Raw genomic sequence first — 21087 nt, forward strand, 5'->3', positions numbered from 1 at the left:
AACATCCCATCGATTTCCTCAACCTTCACTACGGAAGTATTCAGTGGAGATTCATTTTTCTCGCCTTGATAGTAAGGGGAAACTTTACTTTTTTCATAAGAATTACTTTTAACTTGATTGTAATGCTTTAGGCCCTTAACCCATAAGGCCAATTTGTTCGGTTTTGCCAACAAACAGCTATTACCCGTAGAGTCAATTTGTTCGCTTTTGGGAACAGCTCATAAACAAATCGTTATAATACTGTCATTGTGAGAAATATTAACTAAACGGTGTTAGAAAGAGAAAACATCACGCTTTATATTAAAATAAAAAAGTTACTAAGTACAAGAAAATTAAAATATTTAGTGGAAAAACCGTAAGATGAGCCATTTTTAAATCTTTTTTTATGTTAACAATCAAAAAAAATTTACTAAAAAATTACACGCTTATTTCAAATAATACAATTTAAAACCGTATTTCATCACCTTCAGTGTTTAGTTTTCGGATACGTTCAGAAATATTCCATTATTTGGATTTTATTGCAAATCAGAAACATACGCAAATTCTCCGACCTTCTGACAGCGTCTTTAAGAAATACAACGGTCAATATGCCAGAAGCCTGAATGGTTAAATTATTAGTCATCAATTAGTTTAAAACCGTATATAGAGTTGGCTTTGCAAATAAAAGTAGTTTGCAATTTATGAATTTGGGTAGTAAAAATATTAAACGTCATTTATTTCGTGAAATAGTATCACCTCAAGGGCGGCGACTGAGGCAATATATTTTATTTGTATAGAGACATATCGTAATTAAACGAAAGCATAATTTACCTGGCCCTTGTCTACAAGAAATATTCTTTGATGTCATGCAAACAACGTTCATGTCATTCGACTCGACCACATATTTAATAATTATACACTTTATTCTACTTGAGAATTGTTGATTGAAGTGGAGTTGTGTAAAAGTGTATCGTTCTTCTATTCAATTGGGTTCTTCAGTCATCGATCGATTCACTGTGGCCGGAATCAAATATTCATGAACGTGACTACTTCCTACGGTTCACCACTCAACTCAAATTTATTCGTCATTCACTAAAAGTAGAACATAACAAAGTACGTATGAAGATAATACGTGATTTAGCAATGCTGTCTTTCTCACTTCATTATTTATTTATTGTAGAAATGTTTCACTTTCTAACTAACTAAATAAATACATTATATAAGTTATATTATTTTTATGTTCCACCTCACAAGAGTCCCAACTGCTTCCAACCGTCTGGAGCCAGTGAGACTACGGCATCTCCAATGGGGGTATGTTGCAGTGGCTGTCGGTTACTTTTGTAGAAGGGATGCTGGACATCAAATGTTTATACTCGTACTTACTACGTACTTGATATCAAATATGCACATCTAGACGCTAGCCCACGAACAAGCTACAATTAGGTACCGTCTAAAATTATCTTCAGAAATCCGCTCGATAACTCAATATTTCCAGTATCCAGAATTAGTTTTCTTTCCGCTAATGGCCGAGACACAAAACTTTTTCGCATTAATGATTCAATTATACAACCACACAATTCACTGTTATCATTTAGAACACGTTGGCGAAGTATCCATCTTATTTTGGGTATTCATTTTTATTTATTTCAATTATGATTAAAAAGTAAATAGCAGATTAATAATATTCAATAAGAATTCGACTTCAGTATTGAATACTTCAATCAAATGGATTAGTAGTAGAGTATACGATTGTGTGCATTGTACATATGAGTATTAAATACGGTTTTTGTACGTTGGATGCTGTCATTAATATCGTATAAAGTTGAGGAAGATATTGGCTTGCGGGTCTCAGTGCGCATGCGTGGAAAGAACGTACGTTCTAGCATTCTTGGACACGGTTTACAGATCGCTTCCAAACCACAGTGTGTTTTAAGTATTTAGACTCGCCCGCGCTGCACATAGATAGATTTCAATGATTTAGGCGGCCAAAATTATTTTTGGGGTTATTTTAGTTCTAAGTTCAATTAAAATAAAGGAAAGGTATATATTTATAAAAACATACATATATTTGTCAGGTTATAAAGAACAGTAATATATAACAGAGCTAAATTCACTAAAAAATACAAATGAATGGAAACAGAATTTAACAAGTTTTCTTTAAATATAAAATTACATTAAAAATCGTTATCTTCAGGTCCAGATGTCTCTACTGACTCTGTGTTTGGGTCACCAGGTAATAAAAGTTTAACCGTTTCAGGTAGAAATGCGTTACGTGAAGGTTTTCTTATTTGTCTCAAGCAACTAATGAAGGGATCTGAACTTAACAAAAGCCTATAATATACATCTAAGTTACATTCTTCCCTAGAAAACTTTCTGGCAAAGTTTAGCCGGTACGATCGGAAATGCTTGTTCCGGGCTTCTGCAGCTTCTTCCGATAGCTGTCCAATTGGAAGGAGCCCCGAACTTTTTATGATTTGGCTTCCATGTACCAATATCTTGTGCATAGTTGGCGTCATTGGGTGCCAACCATACTGTTCTACGTACAATTTTGCTGTGTCGTACGCATACTTATCATATTTTTCAGCATCAATTTTATGGCCACTAGAAATAGTTTCTAAAATAACCTTGAATCTGTAAATCAGTTCAAAGTTAATACCTGTGATGGCTGAAGCCAATTCGGGGTTTTCAAAAAACCTCCGGCTTGTGTTGCCATCATTTGTGTTGCCAAAGTTGGCCTTTGGCATGTCAATAAGCAAACCGGTTTCATTTCGAAACCTCTCCTGAATTTCCAACTTCTTTTGGGCTTCTAATGCCTTGTCTTCTTCGGTTTTTCTTTCCCTGTATTTTTTTACTGGCAGTTTATACGAAAGGTGTATAATGCTTTCGAAAATGCGGATCCGGGCGTGTAATACTGACAAGCCGAATTCCAAAGCTTGAGGGTTTACACTATTTTTCTTCGATAGATCATTAAAGGTTTTCGAAGTAGCTCCACAGATGTAGCACTGGGATGTTGACTTTGTGTCTGTGGCTGCGTTACACACCTTTCCGTCAATCATAGTCATTTTGAGTTGGTGCCCAAACGAAAACTCCTCTTCATTCAACGTAACAACTGTTTTGTTCAGTTGCTTAATGGACTCCTGCACACATTTTATCTCTTCTTTAGTTATGTCCGTTGTTTCTTTTACAAATCGGAATCGAATCGGACGGCAAAACCTTGACGAAGAAGGAGTTGGATTCTGCCAAACAATTTTACTGCCTTCTTTTCCACAAACAATGCGCAAAGGCACAAAGGAACTCATAAAAATGTTGGCATCGGAATCAGTCTCATTATCGTAAATTTGTTTAAATTTGGATTGCTGAGAACCGTCACAACCCCATTTGCAGATTATCATTAACGACTTCCTTTCTTGCTCGTTAAGCCGGATTATCACATCTTCTAGGTATTTTGATAATCGTGTTACGGTTAGATCCATTAAGCACTGTAGATTACTTTCCGCGCAAGTAGCCGTAATTCTTAGGGATTCTTTCGGCGGATAGCACTCTTGTTTTGCTTTCAAAACAAGATCATAGCAAGGAAAATGTTGTGGATTTGTTGCCCTTACTATCTCATACTGTCGTCTCGTAAAATCAGCTTCAACGAACATCTTAAGTGCTTGCAGAGGCGTCAATTGAGGTACCTCATCGTTGTTGGTAACTCTACTGTAGGCTTTTCTATATTTACTAGCCCGTGTTGGGGAGTTCGTAATATCTTTAAGCACTTTCGAGGCGGTCCTATGTCCCGTTGTCTGCAACACAGATGTAGCAGCGTGAACAACAACTTCATCACCTGCGGAGGCTCTTATTTCTTCCGTTTTTCTTCTTTTACTACGCTCACTTAGTTCTCCAAAAGACATGGGTGGTCGACCTTGCGAGGAGGCTGATTCAATGGGAATCTCGAATGTTCCCTCTAACCATGATTGGTTTATTTTCAGGAAAACATCTTGGTGTTTATTTGCCTTTACCCATCGTTGCTTAATTTGTGATTTTACATAAGAAAATCTTTTTTTAAAGTCTTTTTTAGCCTCTTTGTTGTGCCCATAGCGCATAAGGAGAAAATTCTCATAATAGTCAAGTTTTTCATTTAAAGTTGGTAAATTTTGACTCTGTAGTTGGTCAAATATGTATTGACGAGTCACTACTTTAGTACCCGAGGTAGTAGGTAGACCTGAAACAAATATAAAAACAATTTTAATACAAAATATCGCACACTCAATATTTCCTATATTTGACAAAGAGCCTTTCAAAAGGGCTTAGCTCAAAAAAGCGCGATTTTGCGCGGCTATTTCTTATGGAATTAGTTAGTTACATATATGCACTATATAGTATAATGAAAATTAATACAGGGACGGACTCATAAGTACATTAAAAAGGCACTCGAATTTAAATATATTAAAAAAAAAAAAAATTTGACAGAGTGATGTTTGTCGTTTTAAAAATGAATGACAGAGAATGTTAATTAAATTTTTCTGTAACGAAAACAAATTGTTCTTACCTGTATTATCGCAATCCATCACAGTTAAAACGGAAATATTAGCTTGAAATGAATAATGCACGTTTGGAAAGTTATAAGTTTAGGAGAGCGCCGAGACCCGACACGTACACACTTGTTCACTATCGAATTCCGACTGATCAAAGTCGACTCCCGCGCTTCCAAGGAGGGGGGAGGGGATGTTATATTGTACATAGAACTGTTGACTCGCCAATTAAATAGATACCTTACCATTATATTGATTTTAAAAAAAATACTTTTGGCCGTCTAAATCATTAAAATCTACGTATGTGCGCTGTTAGCACCGTGTCGTTCGTTGTGCGTACACAGAAACGAGACGATAATATATGCACGATGTCTTATAATAATAATATTTGTATGATTTTTTACAGCGCTCTTTTTGTAAAAAAAAATCACATTAAGGTCGCTGTAGAAATATTAAAATATTTAAATTGCAGTATTGCTGTTTACGGCTAGAAGACAAAATCTTTTTAGTCTAACATGCAAGGGATGCGGAGAATCCACAGCATGTATGGACGGACCGCGCCTGGTAGTTATGAAGCTGAAGCAGGGGGAGATTGGGAGGTAGAGGAAGATGGGGAAGTACTGGCTATTCAGTCTGATTACCAAACACGCTCAAAGTCATTTCATGCAACTTTTCAATTCTAAATGGTGGTCTTACACACCAGGGCGATACTGAAAGTATCTTCCACTCTGAAACGTGCCGCAAATAAACTATATATTATCTTAAATGAGTTATTTATGAAATAACACAAATAAAAATCACTTGCATGCGCTGGGATTTGAATCCACGACCTCCATCCAGCTTGCTTTTTATTAAATAGCAAAAAATCATTTAAAAAAAATGATTATGTATGACTACGATTTACGTATGATCATTTCGTGGGAATATCCCCAGATAGCGGGGAATTTCTGATCGTTTAAACCGATTTGTGATTTGGGGGAAATGTGAGTATTCTGCAATATGAGAACTGGCTTAAATAAACCGATTCGAGCACGTATCCTGGTTAACTAACCATATTGAAACATAATGTTTACAATTACAAGTAAGAATAAACTATAATTTCGTTTCTTTTAATTTTTTTAACAAATTTCTATATTTTAAGCCTGAAGGTATAAAAATCCTGAAATGACTAGATAATAAAAAAATAATTGTACCTGACGTTGTGTTTTGTTTAATTTTAGAGGTAAAAAAACTCGTGGGAAATTTGTTGCACCCCGGTTGTACCTAATATCTGTTAAATATCTATGATTTTCTACTGCTAATAATATAATGAAATACGCACAAATCATTAAAATATCCCAAACTAAATCCAAAAAACCTATTTTGCGCATATTTACTTAAACCCCCAACTTAAATAGTTGTCTCTATTCGATAATTAAGTTGAAATCAAGCCTTTGCATGCAGCGGAATTCGTCAAAATCAATTTAATTGCTACAAGAAATAACTATTTATGTGATAAAAATGCATTAAAGTCCAATTTTTTCTCAATCCGTTACGTTTGAAGGTTAGGAATACGCATTAATCATTAAAATAAGTCAAAATAAACCCTATAAACCAATAGATATAGATATATTTCTTTATCATTGTTATATCCGTTAGATATTTCAGTTGAAATCAAGTGTTGTTTTTTAAAGAGCCTTTGCATGCAGCGGAATTCGACAAGTTTATCTAATATATAATTGGGCGAAATACATTGGATACCTCAATGGCGAAATAAAGAAACGTTTTATCAACATGTCCATATTATAACTACTTACATGTACGCAGTAAAATACCTTATGGGCGTTCATACATGTCCTTTTGATGTAATATAAGTTAAAAGCAATGACATTCGCAAGTTTGTCCGCGACTGACGCGACAACTCGTAATACATAATAGTTTGGGCATGCAGCGTCATCTCTGGACGACCAAATCATCTAATTTCAACCATTTTTCAAATCATAAGATTACTTTATAATTTCTCAAAAGAATGCTTGCACAAGTGAAGTAAATAAGGTCATCATAAACAAACCACTCACGATGTCATGCATGTCACGTAATGTCAAATGTATTTACGTAGATGTCAAAAGCAACGGAATACAGTGTTGCTATATTTAAAAATAAAATCAGTGTGGAATTTTATAAAGACAGGTAATTTTTACGTAGTTACGGATGACGTAACACGGTAAAATACGGATTTATTTATTTATATTATTCAAAAAACTATAAATTTATATTTTTTTAGTAACATTTTCGTTATCTTAGTAAGAACGTATGTCCACATGATTTTTGTCAAGTCATTATAAAATGCGTGCAAGTGGCCTATTCGTGACGCGCATGTGAATGGTAGAAGTCGGGGGCGCTCAAGCAATACATGGCACGATCAAGTGAATCAAGTATTTGAGTTGGTCCATGTCGAGAGTCAAACAGAACGAAAACAGAAAAGAAAAACAGAACGGTGCATTCACAAGACGATGTATGAATGTGAATGAAGCAAATGGTGTGTGCCGAGTTGTTTGGCGGTCCATCCTCTGCGGGAAAACGTGTGATGGTTAGTCGCATTTTAGAACAATACACGCCTTGACTATATCACAAAAAGTGTCACAGTGTTGTAAGACGACCTCTCAGCCCTCAGCAATCTCAGCATGCAATAGTGTCATAGTATAATGGATACATAAATGATGCTTCTCTTGTTGATAAGGTATTGATAAGATCGATAGAAAATGTATTTACATAACTTCTTATTCTTCTTTATTTAGATGTTCCATTTTTTCGGCTTACGTCCGGGTTAAATCCTTCCCCACAGAAAAAACTAAACCCTTCCACACCCTTTTCCACAAATAATCATCTAGTCAATTCACATTATGCAAGTGCATTATATAAGCATAATAAATATCAAACAATACAAGAACAACACGTCAACTCACCAGAGATCAAATGGGAAAATAGTTCACCGACTCCAGATATTTTCATATCAGAGGGTTCGGCTCGGTAGAACTCCTAACTGGATCTATAAATTCTACTGATCCTTCAATTTCAATATTTAAAAAATCTTTCGTAATCCTACATGTATTTATAATGACTGATTTTTGCATTTTTATGTACTTATTTGACAGATCTAATACGCCTAAATTTTTGAATGAGAGTTCTAGGTATAGTGCCAGTAGCCGAAATAACAAATGATAATATTTTTATAGTCTGAGAATGGCAAATTCTTTTAATCTCGTTTCCTAAATCTGTGTATTTTCTTATTTTTTCAGAAACAGATTGTTTAATATTACAGGAATTTGGAATAGCAACATCGATGATATAAGTTTTTTTTTTTAAATTTTGTCATGTAAAACTATATCGGGTCTATTATGACTAATCTTTCGGTCTGTTAGTATAGTTTTATCATATATATTAGTCAGTACTCAATAGTAAATATGCACTTTGTGTTCTGCTAACGCAAGAAATTCTACTGATAGATTTTTTCTGTAAATTCTATTCGAGTTAGGAAAATGTATAAAGTCCAGTAAAAAAAACCCTTCAAGTCTTGTAAGGACATTACTAGCCACAAACATCATATTTGGACATTATTCAGGACAGATCAGATGGACATATCAGTCCATGCAAGTTTTTTTCTTCTATGATACGTAGATATGTGATTTGTTCATCTTTGGAAAGATAAATAATTATTCTTCTCAGTTTTTCTCCAATATTTATACATGACAAAGTCTATGATTACAAATTGACAATTTTTTGTTGACAGTTGAAAGTAAAAAAAAAAAATTGTATAAACGGCGTAAAAAGAGAAGTGACAGTTTTCTTATTAATTCCCTACGCATAAGGTATGTGTTTTCTAAATATCGATTTGTTTCAAAATTATATTCGTTTTGAATCAAAACGTTCCGGTAAGTTTTTTGTTAACATTTACATGTTTGATTTTTGTAAATATCGATGTTTTTTTCAAATACCTACATCATTTCAAAGATAATTTAATTTAGTTTCTAAAATGGTATTTCTTTTTATGCCAACTTTAAAAATATAAAATATGTAGCACATTTTAGATACCTCGGTAGCATTCCGAAAATCCACAAAATTTCACGTTTCGTTGGGACTTGTACGTAAAAATATTTTAAAACCTGAGTTTAAGTTCTATTAACACGTAAAAATCACTGGATATTATAATTCTAACAATTCTGAAAAATATAATTACAATAATATGCTGTTTAAATATTATATCATGGGTAGATCGGCTTGTCTGAATTTGTACAAACAAACAGTGCAAATTTTTTAAATGTCTCAAAAATTCCAAGCAAGAGATCATGTTTCTCACCATGACAGTAAGGAAGATACAACGATTTCTGTGAGACCATACGAGTTGTTCCCAAAAGCGAACAAATTATCCTGAAGGGTGAAGTGTAAACGTTTGTCATGAATGTCGGAACACGTGTTCTAATATTTTCGCGTTACGTTATAGTTTATTATCAGGTCAATCGCAGTGCATGTAAACATGTTTCGATATATTAAGAATGTACTAAAGGTTTATTAGGAAACGGCCTGCAATCCCGTTTTTAACAGTATTTAATAAATCAAAAATACTCATTTTTCTCCTTGCATAAAATAAAATTGCAAAACCCCAATGTGCAGCTAAAATATTCATCCTAATCCAGTCGAGCAATATAAATTTACTATTTAGGCTAAATATTGTTTGACATGTTCAGGTTACATGTAAACAGATAAACAGGCAAAATATAAAAGCATGTATAAAAATGTAATTGTAAAATAATACTACTAAATTACCAAAATTTACACTGAATTCATAAGAAAGTAGGTACTTAAAATTAAGTACCTTCCTACTTAATTACAAACCATATTTTTTATCTAACATTTTTTTTAAATTTATAAATTTGTCCAAAGAATCAATTACTCATAAAAATTAATTTTTCAAACTTTATTTGTGCAGCTGGGTACCATAATATTGAAAAAATGCGTATAAGAAAGTCCAAATAAATACGACGATTTCACATTTGAAAAAAACACTTTTCTGAACCATTAAAACGGGCCACCATCTTGAAACTGAAACGCAGCAAGAAATGTACAGGGAGACGAAATGCAAAATGGTCCAGTTAAAACATGACTTCGCTACGCTCGGTCAAATATTTATATCTATTTTTGCTTTTAGATACAAACTGTCGTTTGAATCCTTGAACTTTACTTGGACCCGACCGCTCCACAATTCATAAAACTTGATATATTACAGCAATCGATTTTTTTACATATCAATTAACCGGCTCCTTGTGTAATTATTGTAAAAGTCAATTTTACGTTTGACCGCCTAAAAAACTTTTATTTTGCTTTTATCCCGGCTATGCCCGTGAGTTTCGTGCGAGTCCTCAAAACAGACGTCAATACGTCACTACAATAAAAGAGCAATCGTAATAAAGTAAAGTTAGATAATTTATTGATGCTCGTGACCATGAATATTATACATATTACGGTTAAATGAGAATTTTCTAGGAAGGCCAAACGTAACCGAACCGTCACCCACTCCTGGAAACGCTGCTACAGTCAATGACTTCCGAGCCTAGAACCTAGAACCGGTTGTCTCCGCGTGGCTGTATTACTCGTATTATTATCCTTTGGCCTGCAGGACGTGGGAAGGTGCTCTACAAATCCGCGTGGAAGGATGTGATTTTCTCTTCATAATAATGATAATATTTGCATAAACTTATAGCGTTGTTTTTATGCAGCAAATTAATATTTGGCAAAATAATTGTATTTATAACCTAACCTATAAGCGGAAACTTGTGTTTTGATTCTGCTAAAGTTCTCGATAGTGAGCTTTTTCTAGTTATGAAATTTGTACGGCTTTTTCTCTTTGTAATTTTTTAAGTAAACGCAATTATTTTCAGCTCACTAGATTAAATTCATTAAGAGCTATGGGGCTTTGAAACATATAGGCATCTACGTGTACACAGAGAAGAATGAACCTAAAGAAAGTGGGAGCATGCCAAGTTCCTGATAAAATATTAATCATTCAGAATATATCGAGATTACGTGTTCTTTTCCGAATATATATCATGACGGCATGCTACAATATGAGAATGTCAGTATCAATATTAGTATTTGTATGAACACGTGTTCCGCCGTCCGCATAAAATATTTGCTTTTGGCTAATAGTTGTTAAGAACTCTTTCAATTCATTCGTAAGAATTCATTTTTAACAACAAAACGAATAATTTGACAAGATTTTTAATAAATTAACAGTGTTTCATATCTGTATGAATCGTCAAAAAGAGTTCAGAGTAAAGATTCGATTAAAAATGTGTCGTGAAACTCGGCCTAAGCCCTAAGTAACTACTTACAATTCTACATTTAATGACTTTCAACAAACAACTTATATTGACCATGTGATATATTGGAATTTTTAATAAATAATACTCATATTATTTCGGAATTATAAATTGTGGTAAATTGATAGGTACCATACAGTTTGAAATAAAAGACCGACCTTCACACATCACCCTGAGTGACGTTTATTTTCTTCGCTAATAAATAATAACTTTAAAAAATAGTGTGAATCGATTGATCAATCTAATGCATACTTAACAAGCTATTCATGTAAAAATATTTGAATTTCAACTAATAATACTTCCACTATTTCTAAATGAAAAATTGTGGCAAATTGATAGGTACACCTTTTTCTTGACAATAAATGCTGAATCATCACAACTCACAACTACTGAAGGGTGTGGGTACAGTTTAAAATACAAGGTCGACCTTCATACATCACCCTGTGTCTTTTCTTCGCAAATAACTATAAAATAGTCGCATCGATTTATCAGTCTAATGCATATTTAACAAGCTATTCATGCAAAACGCCCTGAAGCCGATTTGTGGGAGCTATCATAGAAGGTAGGTTAAATATATATCGATGGCGAGAGCTGATTGTGTGTGGTCGATACGTATTGTTTCTGCAAAGGTAACTCCGTTCCCACGCTGCCACTAAGAAATTAACACAGACGATAACGAGTCCGCCACCTTTCGTCACTTCTAACTGGGATAACAATGGCCACTCAGAGCGCTAAACGCAGTGTCCTGTGTTTTGTCCCAACGAATGTAAAAGTTTCAGTAGGCTTTGTGAACTTGAACGCGACCTGAGCAATGTGAATATTTTTCAGTTCTACCCAAGACACATTTCACTGTACACGTACACTGTATAACTCCATTTTAATTTTAATTCGTTTTTAATCATTTTATTTTGCAATAAATTAATTTCTTGTTGTAGAAACCAAATAAAAACACTAGCTGAATATAAAACTTTGAAGGAAAGTAGATTCTGAAATAGCTATTAACCGGATGAAGTAGGTGCTGGAAAAGGGGATTGTGGAGTATTTCATATTAGAAACGTGCCTCGTAATAGGCAACTTCCCTCTTGTTAGTATTTCGCTGGGCGATTTGCCGTTTCGGCGTCCGAACGCATGGTCAAACGTTTTATAACAGTCATGAGATAAAAATATACTGAACGATTGTTAAATAGATACTTAAATACAAACTGTCCTACGAAGGGTTTTTACGTGATTTAACGAAATGTATTTATTATTTCAAATGGGTAAACAAATAATTAAACATTTTAATAGAAATCTCGTTCGTGTTGTGTCGCCATCACGATTTCAAAAATGTTTGCCTACGCCTGCAAAAGTTAGTGTGTGTCAGACACCTCAAGTGTTTGTGTCCCATTACCTTGAGATCGCGACCTCCGGGCTTAATATTTCCACTGACACTATTCGTAACCTCTCCGTGTCCATCCAAATTTATAATAAATTAATTTCATCGATCCACCATTATTTTGTATGTTCAAACTTCCAAGCATTTTGTGAATAACCTTGGCTTGTTCATGCAAGGAAAATTCCATTTATGACGAGAATTCAATATATTTATAGTTCGTTATCGTCCATTCGTGTTTTTTTTAAAATTATTGTTGACTCAACTATTTTTGTTGTTGCTAACAATCGATACTGCGTTAAATACAAAAATACTTCATTTTCATTTTTTAAACACTCTGAAATGCCGTCAACCCCATTCTAGTAAGAAATGATGGTAGTTATACTAGGTATAGAGAAGCACAAATTTTTAAGGCCCCGTAGTAAGCTTTCAAAGATGGTTTGAAAGGGAGTTACGTAAATACGAATGTTAGAGGGAGCGCGCTAATGTTAAAAAACGATAATAATTAAGCGAAAATGGTGAAAATATTTAATAAAACACTCGTTTGAAATAGCTCAAAAATTTCTAGACAAATGCATTAGTTGCATTAAAAGATACACTGTGATTTTTTTATAACATTTTAAATAACGGAACAAAACGTGTTTTTAATAATTTTCGGAGCTTTTTTCAATCGAGGAAATTTAATAAAATTCACGTTTCGGCATAACAAATGTATAGATATTATTTTCAAAAATAACATAATTTTTTATGGAACTTAAAGAGTTAACGAGAAACTTGTCATAAATCGGTAGAAATCGTGTATGCGAGGGCTTAATATTAATAAACCAAAAAATGTGTACCGAGATAGGCATTAAAATACTGAAATGTTTAATGCTTGATGTGAGCTTCTGACCCAAAATTAATAAATATTTCCCGAAGACACCAAACACAGATCTACTTCGAAAATAATAAACAAAGGTCAGGTCATTCTACCTCCGTAGGACCTGAAACCAAATACCTAATACAAATACCTTAGTAAATTTATGTTAGAAATAAAATCTGATCATAATATCTACATTGTAATTAAATAATGTTGAACTTTTAGAATCGTTGGCCACATTCAATAAGAACACGTCGAACAAGAAAAGAAATCACAGCCGAACTGTCAAAACGCATTAAATTTGTATACTTTGTTTGACAAAAAATTGAACTTTACTGCAGTATTTTCCACCTCTCGCAACGTAAATTGTTGTCTTTTATAGTAATTACGTTGATTCGAAGTGTTATTAAAAAACGTATAATGTTAATATACGTGTTGTGCAATTTGAGCTATCTTAAAAGATCCGAGAAAAAAAGTTGAAAACTTGAATAAAAAAAACACCTCTCGCCTATGCGAAAACACCGCGGACTATCAATCTGACAGGACATCATTTTGATTTGTTTTCTTTCTCGGTGAAAATATCAATCTATGAATTCGTATCCATATTCTTCGTGAGCATTTCCTAACAACCAAGAGTCGAGGACCCACAGAATAACAGGAGTATGTCACCATCACTCGTTTCCTGTCATTGGTGTTCTTCTTCGCGTGGATGGGGAGAATTGGCGGAGGTCAGAGCGGGATGCTGAGATTCAGCCACTTGACAATAATTCATTCTGCAAATCATAACAGACCATTTTATTAAAATTATGTTTATTCTCAAAAACCTTAAAGATTATCATTCATATACCAAAATAATCATTAGTTTAAAAACAAAATTTACGTTCTTGTAATTGCTCTCCTGCACGAAGAAAACTTACTGATACTGATGACTTGCTAATTTAATAAAATTATTCGTAATCTTCTTAAAAACCTGACTGCAGGCCCTAAACGGATTAATTGATAGGTTTCATGTAAAACTTTTAATAAAAAAGGAATGTATTAAGCCTGTGACAGACCACGCTGTACTCGTATTTTCGTGGCTTGACCTATTTCAGCATATCCGATATGCTGAGATATGCCGTTATGCGTATAGCATAATATGTCGCCTACCTTAACACGACGTCGCACAATCGGAGCCGCGTAATGGAACGGATTTGCAGAAATTCAGAAAATCAAGTGTTCTCTATATTGAAAAAAGTGGTTCCATGATAACTCAACACAGTGACAATTCAGCACACTTTTAAAAAGTGATATAAAGTCATTAGAAACGATGAATTTTTTTTAAACCTAACCTAACCTACTTAACCCAGTTAATAAAGTTTTTGTTTCATCACTTTCCATGACTTTATATAACTTTTTAAAGATGTGATGAATTATCATTTTGATGAGTTATCCGGTCACCGAAAAAAGTATACTAGTATATTGACTCAGAAGTTATTGCTGCTGTAATTTGAAAGAACATTAGGTATCTAAGGGTGTGTTTCATACACAATCTACACATACAGAAAATAAAACAATTTAATAATGTAATTCATTGAGTTTAATAAATAAAAAATAAGCTTTCAAAATCAAGATAAAATACAAAAAAATCATCTTCCAAAATAAAATCATGGCCACCGCCCGAACAAGTAACTATGAAAAAAAATGCGCGCTAAGCCAATAACACCGAAAATTAAAATACCGATAGCAAAAACTACCAATTTAAATTCAGTCTGGATTGAGTGGAAAAAATCTGAAATGTGTTCGTACGGTACGATAGGGATAAAACAAGTCCAGGGATTGTTTACTTAGTAGAACTAAATAGTGATGACGATAGTATACTGTCTTAAGATTGTGAAGACCATCTATTCTAGGTTAGTTGTAAATAAATTTCTCGAAAAAATAGCAAATTAAATGAAGTGAGCATTTTGACCAACTTAATTTAAATTATATTTAAAAAATATCATTTTTTTTACTAAATATGTGGATTTTATTACTCACTTTTCATAACTTGTCCGTACGGAACTAAGAATCTATAAACGTTTGATGTAATTACAACCACCGCTGATTTGATGCCAACTTTCGAGGTGGCGCGGCTGCCCCATAGTGCGTCGATATATACAAACAGGGCAAACGCAGGTGTGCGAACACGTTTTTCGAAATATTCGTAAAGTACTAACATTTTATTAGGAAACGGCCTGCTGTCTCATTTTAACAGGATTTTAATAAATCGGCAATTTTCATTATTCTCCGTCTGATATAAAAGTGATAACTTATAACTCCCACCCTACTTTTGTAATTACGAAATTTCGTTAGCATAAATATACTCCTAAATAATAATAATTGAAAAACTAGTTAAACTTCTGGACGAAATATTTCTATTATTCCATTTGAGGCTAGTCTCACACGTACGCTATACTCTCATAAGATATGTGAGCTTGGTCTATTTCACCATACCGCTCGCCATGCATTCACAGTATCATCCACGCATGTCATCTTTGGGGTGCTGTGTGGGTGGTCTCTATATGGAAAGGAAGGAAAGGAAGTACTGGGAAAGGAGAATGTATGAGGGGTGGTTAGGAATCTGGGGGTCGAAGTGTCTAGGAGTGATGGACGTATGAATCCATCACGTCCGGCTGGAGGTGAAAAGGTCTCCTTCGACCAATCTCCCGATTCGGCCCGCCGCGCATGAACCCGGGTACCCCTACTAAGTCGCCAAACGCAGTGAACCACTTTGGGTGACCTATGGCAGGGGTGTTGGTTATCCAATAAATGGTTCCATACCCGACTCCCAAATTGAAAATTGTGTTGGAAGTAGGTTGTGTATTATTTGATATTAATTTATTGTATTTTTTTAATAGAATGGCTCCCGCGTAAATAACGACGAGCTTGACCTCCGCATGCTGATACACCAGAGCCAGGCCGGCTGCGTCATCGGAAAGGCTGGATCCCAAATCAAAGAACTGAGAGATGTAAGTATTTTTTCATTTGACCTTTTTACTTATTTACCACTGTTAAATTAATGCTTTCCCTTCGGTTTCTTGTATCTAAATCTCTTATCGTTTGATCATAATAATTGTGTTGGCGCATCTTAATTAATCCTCGGGCCTATTCTGTCAGAAGGTCGACGTATTTTCGCTTTGCAATAGCAATAAAATCTAAATAAATTGAATTTTTCTGAACGTATCCGAAAACCGTTTTTGAGAGGTGATTAGTATTAGGAACAAACATTATCTAAGCTTAATTTTTTTTAAATATAAACATAAAAAAATTGTAATGGTTTACTTTACGTTTTTTTTTAACTAAAATAAAAAAATAATTAACATTTGCATAATGAAGTCTCATAAGTTTTTTTTTTAATTTGCGGTGAAATCTTTGGTTTCATAAAGGTGCACATTTTAATTCTATTGTGGTTAACTTCTAGATTTGAATATAAAGCGTGGCGTTTTCTCTTTTTAACACCGTTTAGATCATATTTTTCACCACAACAGTAAGGGAGATGCAACGATTTCTGTATCATATGAGTTGAAGGGTTTTAAAACTACCGATTCACCTAGCGATGCGATGTGATTGTGTTGTTGTGAGTTTGTTAGTTTCCCAGACAAGGCTGATCGATATGTCGTTTAAATAACCATGGGAAATGCCAAGGAGAATCGAGTCGATACATTGATTTTTAATACCAATATATTATTTCGAATTGGTATTCATTGGATCTGACTCCGGGAAAAAAAGCTATGACTACTAGTTTTCATATCGTGCAGTTCAAATATTTTCAAGTCTCGTATCACTCATCTTGGGCCTGTTTTTCACATTTCAAAATAGGTACTCGGGAATGTTATGAGTTTTATGATGAGCTTAGCATATAGTAGTATTATGTGCTACGTAAGTAAACAGGTCCTTAGCATAGATATCCTCAATATTACACGTTTTTTTCTATGATTTTAATAAACCAAGCTGTCATCGTGATGTTTCAAACACGACCGCTGTTTATTTTTACGCGGATTTAATTTACAAATTGATTTTTGATTAAGTCCCTTCACCAATGAAAAATATTTTTCTGGGAACCTAATTGTAAATAGTATTTGTTTTGCTGGAGTCGATGCATTAATTACTCAAGAAATTATGTGGAATTAACCATTAAAAAGAAAAACTATGCTCTCTTATTGGACCTTTTAAAATCGCTTTAGAAAACTGGTTGAATGTCATCATTCATCAATTAATATCATCGACATCCTCATCGCTCGAAGATCACCGAAGTCCATTCTAATAAAATTAGACAATTTACAAATAATCGTTAATGACCACCAATTTAACAGACGACACAAGCATAAACCACTAGCGTCTTCACATTTTACTTGAATAGTAAAATTAAAGATTGACTGAAATATAATCTTTATTCGCCAACAAAATTTATTGATTTTCTATTTTTAATTTTTTTTGGAAAGTGAAAATAGATGCCCGAGTTAGTAATTAAAACTTTTTGTGAAAAATAATTATTTTGCGGAGTATATTTTTATCGCCCTAAAAGCATAACAAGCAATGAATTATTATAATATTGTGCGCGGCAAAAAATCTGACTGACGATCGGGTGTTTGATGGTGGTGCTCTTTTACAACTTTTCCTTACAGATTATACCTAAACGTATTGATGTTGGCGCGCGTAAAATTAACGCGATTCAATCCTAAAAGCGACTATTAAATTTGATCGCAATTATAGACCAACCTGTGGTCCTAGATCAACTTTTGTTTGAAGTATCTGTGATATTACCCTATGGATTTTATACTAATTTTGTCCCACAAAGAAACCAGTGAAACGTAATTTGTCGATTTACAGAGACAATTTAAAGTGCCAACTGCTCTCAGAAATAATGTTTCACAAAAATTTGACCTACAACCTACATAATATTATATTATTTGTATGTGTTGACATGTAGTACGCATCTAAAGTTTCACTAAGAGTTACGGCCTGTTTAGTAGTGTGAATACGACAGTTCGTTCTTTTGTTGCGGACGTGTTTTAACCGCTCCGGTTTGTTTAATCCTTTCAGAAGGTTTCCCTTGTTAAGAGATCGCTGAAAATTGTTCAGCATCCGTGTTTTATATAGTGCTTACCTTCTTATTTCACGAAATGCGCGTAACTTCTACCGTTTAGCCGGAATTTGCAATTATTATAGCATTTTAAACCGATTAAATTTTTAAAGTGAAGCTAGAACAAAGATTTCTCAATGCAGTCGAAGATTTTATACCTGACTCAAGTGTCAAGTGGTGTTGGGATTTACGGGACCTTTTCAACCGAGGATGTCTGCATGGAGGACAGATAAGCCATATTTTGTTTAAAGTTTTTGTCTTTGTTTTTATTTTCTGTTTTTGTTTATGTATTTTGTTACAGATGACACTCATAAACTTCACTTTGACTTTGGTTCAAGATTTTGCTTATGATAGCCTGCGATAAGCGAGCCCTAAGGGTCTGAGACAGAGGTGTGAAATCGTCGGATCACGACAATAGAAAGAATGTATTGGAGCCTGGAAGGAGTCTGAAAGGGTCGAGAGGATGCACTAGGTGGCATGAAAGGCTGGGAGGTGACTGGAGAGACTAAGGTAAACTAGGATGAGGTGATTTTGCACAGCGGTGCTGCCAAGGTCTGTTATCTATGTGAGGATATTGTGTCGGCGCTCTTTATTGGCAGCAGACACATGTCAGCGCTATATTAGCGGCGGACACATGCCTGAACGGATGACGAGCCTCGTGCTGGCACAGTTGGTGGACGGGGTAGTCTCTCTCCCTGCAGCAGCTGGTACAGTTCCTTCGCTACCTAGGACTCTTGCAGCAGAGTCTCCATCTTCTGTCTTCGTCGAGCGTCACAGCGGTGCTGCCAAGGTTTGTTGTCTATGTGAGGATGTTGTGTCAGCGCTCTTTATTGGCAGCAGACACATGTCAGCGCTATATTGGCGGCAGACACATGCCTGAACGGATGACGAACCTCCTGCTGGCACAGTTGGTCTAAATAACAAATGTAGATCCTAGGAAATAAATTGTACAGCGCCCTTGAGGTGATTTTTCACAAAAACGGCGCTATACAAATTATCCAATTATTATTATTATTATCCAGTCCCACCAAACCCTCCTAGATGACAAGGCCGGGACTCTGATTCCAAGCAGCCTCCCAACTTGTATGGGATTATATAAAAATTTTCGAATTATTTTTTTTTCAATCTATTCTCATTTATTTAAACATCTTTTACACGTTTAGTTAATTTAAAAAAATAAATATATTTTTGGGGGTTCCTATACAAGTTAGGAGGCTGATTTGATGCCGTGTCCCGGCCGTAATCTAAGAGGTTTTGGTCCCACACGCGGACAGGTGGACAGTGCCTTCAAATTAACTAAACTGTTTAGTTGCAACTGAATCACTAGTAAACATAAGTTCGTGATACGCTTAACAATAATTTCCAGATACTAACTGCATTCAACCCAAAAATAACTTCTACCGGTCGCAATATCGATAAATTGATACGCGCCTCGTTCAAATATTATTTATTAGTAAAGTGTGTATTTGAATGCTGAATGCAAATTTTATTATGCACGCGTGCCCATTGTTCTAAGTTAACCATGTCTGCATAATATAATTATATTATCATAATGTGTATGGTAGTCCCGACCTGACCGCTCTCGCTAGGGCGCGTAGCGTGCCGGCTTCCGCGGCTTACTTCCGCCCGCGACAATAAGGAATTTCTTTACCTCAGTTTCTCAAAGTTTGCTGTGGATATATTAATAATTATTTTTTTCGAGGATTGCTTGTTGCAGCATTCAACAGGTTAATTCGATACGAATATACCATTAAAAATGAATCAAGATTTGGCACGAATGTAATCAACTAATTTTTCCGCACATCATCTACATAAATGCTTTCGAAAGGTGAAAAAGCACACCTAAAGGAGTGAGTAGAATTTAAAAATATAGTGTGTGACGTGCTATTTTCCCTTTAGTGGTTTCAAAATACACATATTTCATGCCAAAGGTAAAAGGGGTTGAAAGATTGAACAAAAATGCACTGAACGCCAGGCAAAACTTCTAAATAATTCATTAATAATTTTTTAAATTTTAATAATTAATGTTTTTAAATTTCATATATATATGTAGCTGTATATAAACACAGCGCCCTTGAGGCGATTTTGCACAAAAACGGCGCTATACAAATCATCCAAATATTATTATTATTATTAAAGCAAATGTAAGAGTGTAATGGGAACCCACTAAGTGAAGGCGCAGCCTGTGTGTGGGTAATAATTTAGAACAAAAATAAGTATGTGGTAGGATCAATTACAATGCTATTAAGTAATATGACACTAGTTATATTTATGTAGATTTACAGTGAGTAAGCTAGGTAGGTCAAAATATTAATTTACGAGTAGGTATTTACAATTCGGATTTAATGTGAAAAAAACAACAACAAATACGTTTATATAATGTAAATTTTGACGTTACGTTATGTAATTGTGTATAGTAATTAAATAATTCTTTCGGTCTTTTCTGTAAACATGGGCGTCAAAGCGAGAGTCTTTAAATCCGACTTATCGAATTAAGCTCGGCCTTGTCTAGTCTGGGTTTTATTCCTTGTCTTCAATGAGATTCAAGGCTAAACTTTCAGAGAAGATTTAAATCCAAGCTATTACCTTCGGGTTCGATCTAGAGCCGGCTTTAGTGAGCTTTATTACTTTCACTGACTTAACACCCCTTATTTAGTTTACACTGCCGGGATTGTTGTACGACACACACAATGTTACGTACACATTGAGATTGTAAGTTTTATGTATAAAATCATTAAATAATTTATTAAAAAAATATATGTTTATGTGGGTAGCGGTAGGTACATTGGACAATTAAGAAAAATGTTATGTAGTATGACTGTGTTTATTACGTATATTATATTATCGGCTAGGTCACATCATGTCGGGATGTGGATCTGTGCTCAATGATGTTATGGTCAGCC

General features: G+C 34.5%; 1 protein-coding gene across 3 annotated transcripts in view; it reads left to right on the plus strand.

Moving 5' to 3' along the window:
- HnRNP-K (Heterogeneous nuclear ribonucleoprotein K) overlaps window positions 1-21087 on the plus strand; it is a 129328-nt gene that overhangs the window by 78741 nt on the left and 29500 nt on the right. For all 3 annotated transcript variants that reach the window (XM_089638781.1, XM_089638782.1, XM_089638783.1), the window contains one exon: window positions 15960-16070. In XM_089638781.1, coding sequence (XP_089494907.1) covers window positions 15960-16070 — 111 coding nt within the window. The remainder of the gene's footprint in view (window positions 1-15959; window positions 16071-21087) is intronic.

The sequence above is a fragment of the Hesperophylax consimilis genome, chromosome 13 (genome assembly GCF_061612785.1).
Source record: "Hesperophylax consimilis isolate HC1 chromosome 13, BYU_Hcon_1.0, whole genome shotgun sequence".
Taxonomy (NCBI): domain Eukaryota; kingdom Metazoa; phylum Arthropoda; class Insecta; order Trichoptera; family Limnephilidae; genus Hesperophylax; species Hesperophylax consimilis.